Raw genomic sequence first — 15,029 nt, 5'->3', positions numbered from 1 at the left:
CAACCGGTCCTACGGATTTTATCGTGTAGAGATTATGAAGAAGATTAAGAACTCTGTCCTGACTTATTTTTATATCCGATAAAGACGGTATATCGGGTGATTCTAGATGCAGTGTTGTACCATCATCCCAGGTAAATACTGACTCGAAATTATCGTTAAAAACGCATGCCATTTCACTACTATCACTAACTGCACAAGTAGCGGTTTTCAAGAACGGAATGGGGGATTTCTGTTTTGACAGGTACTGCCAGAATTTTCCCGGAGATGTTTTAATAAATGTAGTCAAGGATTCATTCCTAATCGCTATTTTGCTCTTGCAATCTCTGCTTTAAATGCCTGGGAAAGGTTTTTAATCCTTTCTTTTGTTACATGTGAGGTTGGATTTGTGCGTTTTGTTCTCATACGTTTCAACTGGTGCTTCATGTGAATAATACTCAGAGATATCCACGGGTTTCTCTTGCAAACTTTCTTGATGCACGTAGGAATGAAGGATATTATGTTCTTGTGAATTATACTTATTTAAACTGTTCCCAAGCTTGATTTACAGATGTTGATTCAAGAGTTACAAAATTACTGAAACCGTCGAAGCCTTGTTCTAGACAGTCGTATTCCTACATCGTCTGCTCTAGAAAAAGCAGAGACTAGCGCAGTATTTGCGGGGTGCGGTTTCTGCCACTTGATGGACAGCTGGACGATTACCATCATATGGTCGGAAAGACCACTCATGACATCACAGCGTGAATGATATTGTGTTGCCGACTGACTCAGAAAGACTAGATCAAGTAGGGATTTTCCGGACTCAGCGTTTCTTGTATGCGTGCTGACAAGCTAAACCATATTTAGGGAAAATATGTGATCTAAAAAGGAATGGGATAGTGCCACATCAACCGTACTCTCCTTGAAATTTTCCCAGTCTATATGGGGCAGATTGAGATCCCCAGCCGTTATAATTTTCTTTGTTGTGTTAGCAAACAGGGGTATTAAAAAATCCTTTAGTGACTGTGTATAATCTTCAGTACTACCTGGAGTTCTATACGCCGCAGTGACTGTGAAAGAAATATTATCGATTTTCATATTGCACAAGACGCACTCTAGGTCTGGTGGTGACAGTATTTCAATGCAAATAATACTAGATTTGCAAAAAATGGCAACACCTCCACCTCTGGTTCCGCCGGTCTTTACGGCAAGCTGTGTAATTAGGCAGGAGAAGTTCTGTATTATCCACAAACTCGTTTAGCCACGTTTCAGTTACAATGACTATGTCTGGTTCATGCTCAAAAAGGGTGCTTTCGAAATGTAAGGTCTTATTCTCTAAACTTTGCACATTCAAATTTATAACAGTTAACAAGTCAGGAAGACGACTCTGTGTGCTCCGGAGTATTATCGTTTGAGCTGTGATGAGAGGCCTGATAAGCCACACGCGTCGCAGAATCATTGTCCCAGTAGTACGCCTTATCATTGACATATAACTTGTGCACTGGACACACACGTGTTCCATTCAGCTTGTCATTTTTGGCACTTTACCTGATATTTTCTGCGATAAATCATACCATTTGCAAAATCTTCACTGACAGAAATGCCCGTATATTTAATTTTTTTGCAGTTTTGCAGAATTGCAATCTTTTCTTTGAAGTCGTGTAATCGGAAAATCACTGGCCGGCATTATGCCCCTCTTTTTCCTATGCGATGCATTCGTTTTAGACTGGTAGGGTTGACGCCAACCACAGTGAATAGCTTTTCATTTACAGCTTTTGACAGATCATCAGGGGTTTCATCTTCTTCTTTGGGCAGTCCAAATACGATCAAGTTATTACGCCACTGGCGATTTTCCAAATCGTCAACCCTTTTGGATAGCTGAGTGATGTCTTTTCTTAAGTCGTTGACTACTTCTTGTGTCTCGGTTACAGTGGAAAGTGCAGATTCAAGTTTATTTAGACGGTCTTCCGAGATTTTTTATAGCAGTACCATTTTCCTCAGCGTCCTTTTGTACTGCTCGCTTGTCTGCTTGCTTTTGCACTGCTCGCGCTTAATATCACCAAACGTTCTCATGTGTTCCTTTAGTGTTAGGAGAATTTGTTCCAGCTTCTAATCAACGTTAGGGGAACCCGGGTTCAACTCAACATCTCCACTTGTTAAAAGCTTAAGAAATACGAACCAGCAATCACATAAAATCAAGAGCAGTGTGCATGGGCACGGCACAACAATAAGAGACAAATGGTTGATTCGAAACGAAGGTGCACTCTGTCTTACCTGCAGACAGGCAAAGATGAGCACATTTGAGGCCACGTTCGGATGCGTGCCGTGCCCACAACTGAGTAGGATCCAGATGCTTGCTTATGTAGACAGTCGGCGGAACCGTGGTCGACGGTGATTGGTGAATGCTTCTGGATTAGATTTTAGACAGCGCACTTTGCTGTCACTGATGGCGGCTGAAGTTAAGGCTCGGCAATCGGCTTGTACTCCATGGATCCAGCTCAGTAAACATAGCGGATGACATTGTAAATGAACCGTTCAGTAGCGGAACCTGTAGACAGGCAAAGATGAGCACATTTAAGGCTATGTTTGGATGCGTGCCGTGCCCGGCCGCAATGCCCCGCCAAAAAAAATCTAGAAAACTTCTTCGTAAAAACTCCTTAAGAACACATTTAAACATTTTTATTTTTTGGAAATGGCTCCTTATATGAAGCCTAGACTAAAGATCACTATGTATATATTTAGAACTCTCTAAAATCAACCATTGGGATCCCAGCCAAAATAAACAATGGGTCCAGTTGGAAAAGTTCCACTTGAAACCAATGTGTCGAAAACCAAATGTGTTTTCAGCACCCATTGGGCTCAACCAGTTGAGCCCAACTGGTGCTTCCAATTAGAAATAATTGTCCACCCAACCAGACGAAATGGCCCACCAACTAAGTTGGCATACCTATTCGACTCAAATGGTTTGAACTGGTCAGCAAAAAAATATATAATTGCATTGTAACCAAATGGCCTTTCTTCTATGACTGCTGTGAGACTGCTGCCAACATTTCTACAAGAGAACTATTATAAATACACATCGTTATGAAAATCAAGAGACACCAACAAACGTGCATTACACACAAGGAGTCAAACACTGTATACAAACACAAGTTCTTAATGTATACCCACAAAGCACACTTTTGCAGTCATTTATATATACCGTCTAGCTGGAGGCAGTGGTGGCTGAACATTAAGTAAAGCTATCTTATTTAAGAACGCCGGCAGTGACGATGGAAGTAATGAAAAGTATTCAAGAGATTAAGCGGCTACTATATCTCTTTTACAAGAACGTAATTAGCCTAGTGTTGTGTTTTATAGCCAGCTAAATATATATACAGAATGAAGGACATCATTGACTTAGACTTTCCAATTGGATCACCCAGTTAAAACCAACTGGAACTTCCAGTTGGGAGATCAGCTTCAATTGGTTCTCTTGGGTACAACAAGGAACCCCAATTGGTTTCAAATGGTTCCAGTTGGGTGATACAACTGGGAGTGCCGAAATAAATTGGAACCTCACAAACCAGTTGGGTAATCCAGTTGGAAACGCGGAACCAATTGGAATGCCCAACTGGAACTAGGAAAACCAAATAGGCTACCCAGTTGGGTTCATGAACCCAACTGGCTGACCATTTGGGTCCAACTGATTCCAACAGGAATCGAATGGTATGCCCTACTGGACCCATTGTTCTTTTTTTTTCTGGGCTATTTCATTAGGTTTAGTGCGCATGCTTTTTTTAGAGCTGCAGATTTTGTTTGCTCAGATATGTGCAGCAGAGGTCGAACTGCAAAGGGCGGGCAGCTGCCCTTTGCAGCATAAATACACTATGCAAATGAGACAAGAAAACCCATTTCATCAGTCTCTGAACATAGTTTATTATATAAGTGTGCAATAAAAAAAACTAAAATGCTTGCCAATTAAAACTGGAAGCAGCAGGATGCTTGTTTTGCAGGGGCCGCCTTCCAAACTTCTCTTATACAGAAAAGTTTCATACCTGCAGTTTCATATCTGCATACGTTTTCAGGTAAACAACTCGTCAGAGAAATTTTAAAACATTGAGTGGAAAATGTGTATTTAAAGAAGTTTTCAAAACGTTTATGAGTAAACCTCTTTTGTCATGTTTTTAAAACATTTGTGAATAAACCTCTTTTGTCAGTGCATTTTTAAAATGTTTGTGGATAAACCTCTATTCCTGAGATGCCTATTAAATGTTTCAATCTAGAGTTAGATGTTACTAGATGTTTGGAGTTGTTTGAAGATGTTTTATAGAAGTTATAAGTTGCATGGGTACCACTACTCCCGGGCACGGCAGCATATACTTAACTTCTGATTCCGTAAAGGAAGGACTGGTTGGCAAGCCCTACTTGATATATACTTTCAGCAAAGTGTGCCATTCTGGCGTCATGCCAGGAGAATGGAAGCATTCCATAGTGGTTCCAGTACCCAAGTCAGGCCAGCCTCCAGTATCTTTCTCGGCCCTTCATCCAATTTCCCTCATGCCTAACATCTGCAAGCTCATTCTCGCCGTACGATTGTCATGGTGGCTATAATCCCATGATTGATACCCGAATTTCCAAATCAGTTTCCGCCCACAAAATGGAATGGAGGACTGTCTTGCTACTTTAGCTGCTGACGTGCTTCACCACTCTCCGCAGAGTCTTGTTCGAATCGTATGTGATCGTCAGATATAACAAAGGCATATAACATCCTTCACTCTGCCATTCCTGCCTCCTTTCGAACTCAGTCTCCCTCACCAGTTTGTCCTCTCCATTCACGCCTTTTAGCAAATCAAACGTTCAGTGTGCGTGTCTATGGAAAGACTTTTGGTAAATTAATTCACTTTCAATAGACGAGTGCCCCAGGGCTCGTTTCTTGCCCCTGCATTATTTAATGTAGCTTTTATTCGTCTTGTTCGAGCCCTAGACACTGTCCCTTCCAATCAGTGCGCTTGCGTATGCCGTTGATATAACCTTGTGGTGCTGTCATCCAGATGCGACTATCCATAAGTTCATCCTCCAGCCCGCGCTGGATGTATTGAAATCTTGCCTCCCACCTCTAGGTCTGACCCTCTCACATACTAAAAAGTGTTTCATTTGCATTGGAAATAAAGCCGGCTCACGGAAAGCTTCTTCCTTAAATTTTAAGATAGTTCTCCGATTCCTCAGGTAGAAACTGTTCGAATTCTTGGCCTTCTTCATAATTCTGGGACTGGCCCCCATGGCTAACAGCCACCCATAAATCGGCTCACACTACTGTAGGTCTGATTCGTTGCATAGCTATGTGCTCTGGTGGCGCGCATGCTCACACGGCCCACTAGGCTGTGCGCTCATCCTTCAGGCACTGATAATATATCAGGCACAATTTCAACATCTCACCTACAGACAGTGGGAATCCCTTGAATTAAGCAATCAGTCATGACGCTATGCGTGCCATAAAATATTTGGCCCGTTTAACACTCATACCAGTGCCACAGGAGTTCGCCCAACTTAACACACCAAGTGAACTCATCGACCAACACGTGGCAAACAGAGCTCGCAAACATTCTCTAGCTTCAACTTCGTTTAAAGACATTCGCTCTGTTGTCATACTGCCAGCTCACAGACAATCACCCCACTGTTCCCCGTCATTATCAGCCACGTATCTGACTGCAGTGTGCATATTGTCCAAGGATGCATCACATACTGCAGAGAGGGGAGTTACTGTTCTGTATAGTCCCTCCCATTCGCCTCTGAACTCTCGCGTGACATATACCGCTTTCCTGCTGCTTCGCTCTTAAGTTCTCGAAGTACACTCTCTCACCGGCGACTGCACTGCGCACGGCAATAAACCTGCCTACATGCACCAGACGCCGCCGAAGGGTCAATGGCAGGGCGTGTTGTTCTGGCGCTTAAAACTGTTCATTTAATAACTGCTATGCGCAAGTACTATAATCGCCTTAAAATGTTACTCTAGATTGCAGTGGCACGTCTCCCTCATGACTGCAAAAAAGCAAACCAGAAGGCACGCTCTAAATGGCAAGAAAAGTTTGCAATTCAGTATTATTCTAAGGTACACTGGGGCATCGGGAAAAGAAAGTAAAACTGAGTAGGAACTTAAGCTACCCTCAGTCTTGGGCAACAGACAGAAGACATTGAATGGAGCCAACAGCCTCTTCAGAATTCTTCTGAATCTATGTGCTTGAACGATACACAGGCTGATTTTGACATCCCACTTGGCTAATGTATGAAGCAAGATCGTCAAGTGTCACATGGTTTCATTTCCAACTTGCAATCTGTAAGCTTCTACGACAACTAATCAGAGGCAGTGCATATACAAAAAAGTCATTTTTATTTCTTCTCAAAAATCTATTGGTCAGCAAAGTGACTAGTGCGAAACAGCATCTTTTTTTATTGGCACTATACTGGTCGTCCTTAAAGACCGTAAGAAATGGCACGTAAAAAATAATTACAACACACACAGTTCCAGACACAAAACAAATGTGTTGACAAACACTGTTACAGATTAGAAAATAATCCTGAGTAGCATCTTTAATTTTATTGTCACAATACTGGTCACCTTGTAAACGGCCGTAAGATGTCACGCATACATACAGCTTACTTCCAATACAACAGTTCTAAATACAAAAGTAAGGCATAGAAAAACAGTTAATATTTGGAACACAGTGCTAGAACTCTTAACGGAAAGAAAACATGTTACAGATGCATTAGCTTACTATCCGTTTCTTATGAGGTATTTACTAAGTTAATTGCTGATAGAGTCAGGACAACCTTAAACTTCAATCAACGAAATGGTCAAGCTGGCTTTCTTAAAACGTAGTCGACAACAGACCATATTCACACTATCAATCAGGTGACAGAGGAATGTGCAGAGTATAATCACCCCCTTTATAGATTAATGGCCTTTGACACAGTTGAAACTAATTCAGCAGTCAATCAGGCATTGCGGAAACAGGGTGTAGAAGAGCATTATATAAAAATTCTGGAAGACATCCATAACTGGTGCATAGCTATCACAGTCCTCTATAACGTCAGCAATAAAACTCCTATAAGAAAGGATTTCAGGCAGGGAGACACGATCTCACCAATACTATTCACTGCCTCTTTACAGGAGGTATTCAGAGGCCTGGATTGGGAACAGTTGGGGATAAGAGTCAATGGAAAATACCTTAGTAATCTGCGAAATGCTGATGATGTTGCGTTGATAAGTAAATCGGGAGATAAGAGATAAACTGAAAACATGATCAATGAGTTACACAGGTAGAGCAGAATGGTTCGTCTTAAATTTAACATGCAGAAAACCAAAGTCATATTCAACTGTCTCGAAAGGGAATAGAAGTTTGCAATTGGTAGCAAGGTGCTGGAAGTAGTAAGGGAATATGTCTACTTAGGGCATGTAGTGACTGCAGATCTGGATCACGAGATTGAAGTAACTATAACATTAAGAATGGGGTGGGCACATTTATCAGGTTCTCTCAGAGTGAATGACAGTTTACCAATATCCATAAAGAGAAACATATATAACAGCTGTATCTTCTTAACAATACTTACGTATGGTACAGAAACGGGGTAACGAAAAGGCTACAGCTTAAACTGAGGATAACGCAGCGAGCTATGCGAAGAAGATCGATAGGTGTAGCATTAAAAGACAGAAAGAAGGCGCAGTGGGTCAGAAAACAAATGAAGGCTAACGACATCATAGCCTTATTCACGTGGAAGAAACTGGCCTGGGCAGGCATGTAACTGAAGGCAAGATAACCAATGGTCGCTAAGGGTAACAGACTGGATCCCAAGAGAAGGCAAGCGTAGTGGGGTGCGGCAGAAAGTTACGTGCGCGGATGAGATTATGACATTTGCAGGGATAGGGTGGCAGCAGCTGGCACAGGACAGGGTTGGTTAGAGAGACATGAGAGAGGCCTTTGTACTGCAGTGGGCGTAATCAGGCTGCTGCTACTGCTGCTGGTGATAATGATACATGTCGCTGAAAAAAGCTTTTGTAAATATAACTGTGAGGATATTTTGGTGTCCAAAAGACATCTCATAGATTTTAGTTTAGTACAATGTAGACATTACCAGCAATGTTGAATGCCATTTACGAAGAATTTGAGAGGAACGGCCATTTGTGTAAAGAAGAGCTCAGAGGCCAAAATAAAGATGCACCCAATGATTAAAATGAATTAAAATATGCATTAGATTCACAAATAATATTAGTCTTTAGCTTTGCTACTACTAATTGCGAGTTCACCTGGATTCCCTGTTCTCAACCGCAGAAAGCCCACTTCCATAAATAAGAGCTCAGCAGCCAGAAAAGAGATGTGCCCAATGATTACAATGAATTAATATGCACATTAGAGTCATAAACAGTGAAAGTTTGCAGCTTTGCTACCGCTGATTTGCAAGTTCACCTGGGTTTACTATTCTCACTATACTGCCTAACCCAGAGTGGACATCAACTTTTCTGAAAATGGTCACACAAACAAAAATAACCCTGAGAAGACAAATATAATGCGGTTTCTAAATTTTGCAAATGCTCCGCAAAGCATTCTGGAACATAAAGAGATACACAGTAATTCACACAAAACAGTCCTTTTCGTCGGGACAAAGTCCATCTTTCCTATGTTGTGTGGCCATTGTTTTATAAGCAGCTCGTCGCGTTTCCCTCAAGGAATGCAAAATAAAGTTAATCTTTTTCCAGCCCGCTTTAACATTGAAATACGTAGCAGCACCACAACACGCAGTGTGGGCACGTGCCTGCGGACACTGCATGATGCAGGCTAATCACGACAGTGTAAAAATAAAAAGAAGCAAAACAAGTTTTTGCACCTCCTGGTGACACGGTGAACATGTGAAGGGGCATTCTGGTGCCTGCAGCCACTGAGTGGGCAGAAAAACCTGCTCCCCACTCTCTTTAACGAGGCCAGCATAAGAGAGCGAGGAGGAAGATGCTGGGAAGGGGAAATCCAGAAGACTTGGGGGGGAGGGGCGGAGGCAAAGATCTCACATTTTTGCTCTTTACATCCGCTGTACCAACAACAGTTCGGAAATATGCCAGCCCGATACCATGATTGTTTGGAATATTGTTTTTTCTATGTTGAGCAGAAATTAACACAAAGGACATGAAGTCGCTTGAGAGCAAAAGGAGCATTTCCTCCTCTCAACTACTGTCCAAGGACACACAGAATTAGGTTATATGTAGTAATTAAGAGTAAGCTTACTCACAAACCTTCAGTGCAAAAAGTGCATGCCCATATCTACGCAGTTGTGTGACACAAGTTTCTTAAATATCTTCAATCATTATAGCAATTACATCCCACACCTATAGCTTTCACAATTTAGCTATCCTGCTATATTTGCGAAGCCATGTGGTCTACAACAGTGGCCGACATTTCATTGACATTTCACTTTTCTTAATGGCATGCTCTCCATGAATTTTGCATGACTATTTTTGGAAAGCTAAAGGGAAGAATGATGCAGCGTCAAGTAATGAGGACAATGGGAATGTACACACACACAAAAACGCCAACTTTATAAACATTGTTTGGCTGCCACTACACCCAATTTATACAAGGCAACACGCCCCACACACGTGTCCACTCCTGCTGTCCTCGTTACTTGATGCTGCGCCATTCTTCCCTTTAGCATGTCTGACCAACATGCCCAATCCTATGCACTTCTTAATTTATTTTCTACAATATTCTACCACCCCTAACTGGTTATTGAATAGGCATGCAAATTTGTGCTTAGTAGTGTAAAACCGGAATTTAATGCTCGATTGATTTGAATGTACAGCTGAGTACCATTCCACCAAATAAACCCTTTATGTGCAGGTGTCTCTAATTACTTCAATACTCTTTTTCAACCATCAAGAACATGAGGATGCCAAACTAAATAGCAACACCACCTAAATGATGCTGCCACCCCAGGGTTGTTTATGATTTTAACCTTCTGCATGCAACGTGTAAGGCATATTTCACTAGTTTCTCCGTTAGTTTATTGCTTCTTCCTTGCATGTCACATCAGGTTGTGGTAGAAAGACTCACTTTCCTCAGGAAAAGAAAGTGAAGAGCATTGTCAATCAACACGTCTCATTTGTGAGCAGATGAAAGAAGAGAACGAAAACAAATGCCGATAATTTTATAGAACTGCTGGGATAATGGTATTCATAAATATATATATATATATATATATATATATATATATATATATATATATATATATATATATATATATATATATATATATATATATATATATATGGCCAATGCGGTGGCTCTTCTGCTGACCCAAAAGACGCGGGTTCGATTCCGGCCGAAATGGTCGAATTTCGATGGAGGCGAAATTCAAAAGGCTTGTGTACTGTGCGATGTTGGTACACAGAACCTCAGGTGGTCGAAATTTCCGGAGTCCTCCACTACCGCATCTCTCATAGCCTGAGTAGCGTTGGAATGTTAAACCCCATAAATGTATACATATATATATAATTAAAACAGGTTTAGAAGCTCTGCTGTTCACACAGTGCAGCCACCCCATATAGTGATGAACCAACCTGCCCAATCAACATTTCTGTTTCAGCAAACTTAAATATTCCTTGCCGAGACGAAGACGACGAACGTGCAGATGTGCGCACACAAATTATCTAAAGTGTTATGGATCCATAAAGAAGGAAATGCTTGCAATCATATCCCATCAATAAGAGTAGCAGTGCTTGGTTTTGTTTTGTTTCAGTTCTTTGACCCGTCGCTCTTTGCAACATCTGCACTCTAAGCACGTCTGAATTCATAATTTTTATTTGTTTTTAGTTCATCTCTGTCTTCTAGTGCCATATCTTTCAGCCCATAAATTTAAAAACACTATAAATAGAGCGACCAGTTGATATTCGGAGTATGTCTGTGTCATGTCCACAATGTGCTTGCACTCCCACCATGTTTAAAGGCAGTCACCTCGTTGCAGTGCTCACACTTGCATGGACGCTCAGCCATGTGGTTACGAAGGTGGTGCATCAGGGTGATCTTGAGACCAAAGCTGCAGACATCTTTAGCTTTCTGTGGGCACCACATCTTTATACTTTGTATGGATGAGAAAAATTTTATTGATTTGATTACAAATCCTGGAAACTGTTACAGCACACAATTACAACTGATAAAACACTCCCAAGCAGCAAATAAACCATTTGTGACCTAACCAACTTTATGAAAAAAGCAGATTTAATACTGAAGTGCAAATCTGAGAGCGCAATGGAATACTGGCTACACGGGGGGTTCATCTGAAAACAAAGAGACCCACCAACAAGTAGCCTACATCTTCACTGTGAAGGACCCAATGCTGGGGGCAGAAGCATCAATTAGGAGCTTTTTTCTGGTTGGCGCCCCTGTTTTCAAAACTATTAATGCTCACAACACATATCTAAATCTAAGGATGGAGTAGATGTTTCTTCAAGATCACTGGTTTTTAACAAATGCAACTACGCTAGCTGTTTACAAATTGACAATTTTTATCTCAATGGCGCCCTGAAAAATTCAGTCACCAAAGCAAGTTCTCTTGAGTTTCCGTAAGCAGAGCATAATATACAGGGGCTTGCTACAGAAATCTGAAATATCCTGAAACTGCCACTGTAAAATGGAATGAGATCAACAGCTGCTGTAGAGACAGTGAGGTGATTGCCTTCAAATCTATAGAGCATGTTTGTCAAGACTGACAATGCAATTTGTAGTCAAAATATGCCACATGCAAGGATAGCAGATTATTCAACAGATAATGCACATGAATATGCAAATCACAACACATGCATATCACTGCAAAAAAGAATATTTTAATTTTTCAGCATGATATTCAAGACAACAATCTAGTTAACGTTTCTTGTTTCGAATATCTTGGCGTTTCTATGTCGCACGATTTAAAATGGCACAATCACGTAGAAAGAGTATGCTCAGCAGCACAAAAGAAACTGGGTTTTCTAAGAGCAATACCGCGAAAGACAACAAAAGATGTTAAGCTGCTGGCTTACAGATCTCTTATTCGACCCTCCCTAAAATATTCATTAGCAGCATGGGCGCCCCATCAAAAGGTATTGGGGGCCAAGATAGAGAAGGTGCAACGCCAGGCGGCACGCTTTATTTGTTCGAAATATAGGACAGAAATTCTTGCGGTCTTGATTTATTGGAAGATAGGTGCAAGAAGCAGAGTTAAAACGTTATTTCGAATAATTCATGGCAAACTAAAAAATAATAAAAATTTGTACTTAAAACCTCCAGGCAGACAGAGCTCCCACTTAAATCATAGTGAAGCGATTCAACCGTAACTGTTCAGAAACCAATGCCTGTGGTTGTTCGTTTTTCCCAGAGGCAATAGAGCTGTGGAACAAGCTGCCTGCAGAAATTGTTCGCAGTTCTGATACCGCATTGTTTGCAAATGCAATCAAGGTCCATTACTAACATCTGTACCCTGTGGATATCGCAGTGCATTTCTTTTGTTTTTTTTTCTGTTTAGTGCGTGCGGCAGATGGCTGATCATTTGAATACGTGTCTTATAGCCTGTATATCGTATCCTGTGTTGTATCCATAGGACACTGCAGTGCATGTGCATATTTCTTTTTGTATCTGGCTCTTTATGTTTGTATGAATGTTATGTGTAACATCCCTATTTGTAATGACCCTCAACTGAAGGTTGACAGTATTTCTAATAATGGTAATAATAATCTAGTGCAGTAAAGCCTTCATTTTTAAAAACTTAAACCAAGAGCAAACTCTGAAAACCAGAAAACAAAAGCGAGCAATGTTTATCATCAGGCAGCTAAGGTTTGTTTCTCTGCTCTTAATTCCCTACAGCCACAACATGAGCATGGAAAGAATAATGAAACAGCATGCTTCTCTGGTGGCATCAAACTCACAAAAAAAAGCTAAATTGCTCTGACGTAAGTAGGTCAGTTTGCTAGCTAGTGCCAAACACTGCAACCACAATTCACGCACATTATTCAATGCGCTGACACTAATAAAATTATGACACGATCACACCTGCAGATGCCAGGATTTCAGTCTCATTCATGATAGTACCAGCTTGGTATGCTCAGGTTTCTTAAGGAGGAGTGAAAGCAACAGAAGGATTGCCCTATGCAGATGTACTTTGAAGGCATGCAAATTTGCAACTTTTTTCTCAAGAAGGCAAATTAAAAATAAAGACAAGATAGCTAGAAATGATTTTAACATCTAATGTTGCGAAAAGGTATCAAAAGTTTGAGGAACTGTGATTTTTGAAGCGTGTTTGTTGTTCTCATGGCGTTTTAAACTCTGTTTTTCTTTAAACATCATTGTGCAGAACTGACACTGATAAGGTCTTTCACTCTTATGGGCTCGCACATGCTTAGCAAGGGTTGTACTCTGTGTAAAGGCCATGGGGCAGAGCTGGCACTGGAATGGTCTCTCACCCGTGTGGGTGCGAAGGTGTTTCACCAGTGTGCCTTTTTCAGCAAAGCTGTTCCCACAGTGGTCACAGTTGTATGGACGCTCACCCGTGTGGGTACGAAGATGTTGCTGCAGGTTGCCCTTTAGAGCAAAGCTGCTGTTACAGTGGTCACACTTGTATGGACGTTCACCCGTGTGGGTGCGAAGGTGAGGCACCAGGTGGTACTTTTGAGAAAAGCTGCTGTCACAGTTGTCACATTTGTATGAACGCTCACCCGTGTGGGTACGAAGGTGTTGGCCCAGGTGGCGCTTCTGACCAAATTTGCTCCCGCAGTGGTCACACTTGTATCGACGCTCATCCGTGTGGGTAGGAAGGTGGATCCTCAGGGTGCTCTTGAGAGCAAAGCTGCTGTCACAGTGGCCACACTTGTATGGATGCCCACCAGTCTTCGTACGTGGGTGGTTTTTCAGGGTGACCTTTTGAGCAAAGCTACTTCCGTATTGGTTACACTTGGAGGGACGGTCATCCAAATGGTTGGGAAGATGCTGCTCTTGGCGGTTTTTCTTCGTGAAGCTCCGATTGCAGTGGGGGGACTGGTGCAGCTGCTGACTCATGTTCTCCCCAGACAGCACTCCGAGCTTGGGATCAGCTGTGACCAGGACTGCACCTAGAAAGGCAGGGTGTTTTCAGAGAAATACGAGACCATGCGTGTTATAACAAATTTGGCAATATTACACATTTAACTTAAGTTTTTTTTTCAAGGTGGATGGGTTGACCATCAAAACAAAAAGAAGAGTTTTTAAATAAAATTTGCTAGTATTTATAAATTTCCATGAAGCTGGAGGGAGAATATTTTAACTTTCAAACTACTCAGAGCAACAAGCATACTCTGTAGCCAACTTAAGTCGTAGCAACTTAGACAAAGTGCTCGTGTAATACCTGCCTTAATGGAGATCTGCCAAGCCTGCCCAAGAGTTTTTGACAAATAATATCCATGAGCTTTCACTAGAAACACAGTACACTGGCAATGAGCGTATTCCTTCTCTCTATTAAAGTAAAGTAAAAAAATTATGCAGGTGAAATTCCTCTAATAAATCTAGCATAGTGATGGCTGGTAGTTCGATGAAATAAATGCAGAACGGAAGCACTCACATTGAAAACCTCAAGGACAAAACCAATTCTGTCAGCAGTGTCACCAAAATAAAACTTAGCACTAAAGATAAACATGAATCATTAATAGGAAATCACAATAGACCAAACTAGATAAGAATTCCCCAAAGCAAATAGGATCAGAAGCACAAGCATCAGAAGTTTCTATAGACATCAGATGAAACAGTAGAGATAAAAATTGCCGCACATCATCTGAAGGCATACCAAAAGGTATTACTACTGCTGTGCACACCTCACATTATAAAGAAGTTGTACGCAGAAGCATACAGAAAACAATAAGTCATTAAATAATGAGACACAGAAGCTCAAACGGGTGACAGAACTACAATGGAAACTGAAGAGCTAAACTGGTGAGGCTACAGCACAAAAAGCAAGACAGAGTATGATGCAGAAAAGGCACAGCCACACAAACACATGCACGTTTAATACTGCAGTTTTTTTTTTGC

General features: G+C 41.3%; 1 protein-coding gene across 1 annotated transcript in view; it reads right to left on the bottom strand.

The window, feature by feature from the left end:
* LOC144110807 (uncharacterized) overlaps positions 1-14,097 on the bottom strand; it is a 37,864-nt gene extending 23,767 nt beyond the window's left edge. The window contains exons 1-2 of the mRNA XM_077643899.1: positions 13,254-14,097; positions 10,956-11,057 (exon numbers count right to left, since the gene is read on the bottom strand). Coding sequence (XP_077500025.1) covers positions 10,956-11,057; positions 13,254-14,027 — 876 coding nt within the window. The 5' untranslated portion in view covers positions 14,028-14,097. The remainder of the gene's footprint in view (positions 1-10,955; positions 11,058-13,253) is intronic.
* Between the last annotated feature and the right edge of the window lie 932 nt (positions 14,098-15,029).

This window comes from Amblyomma americanum, chromosome 11 (genome assembly GCF_052857255.1).
Source record: "Amblyomma americanum isolate KBUSLIRL-KWMA chromosome 11, ASM5285725v1, whole genome shotgun sequence".
NCBI lineage: Eukaryota > Metazoa > Arthropoda > Arachnida > Ixodida > Ixodidae > Amblyomma > Amblyomma americanum.
This window is presented reverse-complemented; position numbering and strand designations above follow the sequence as displayed.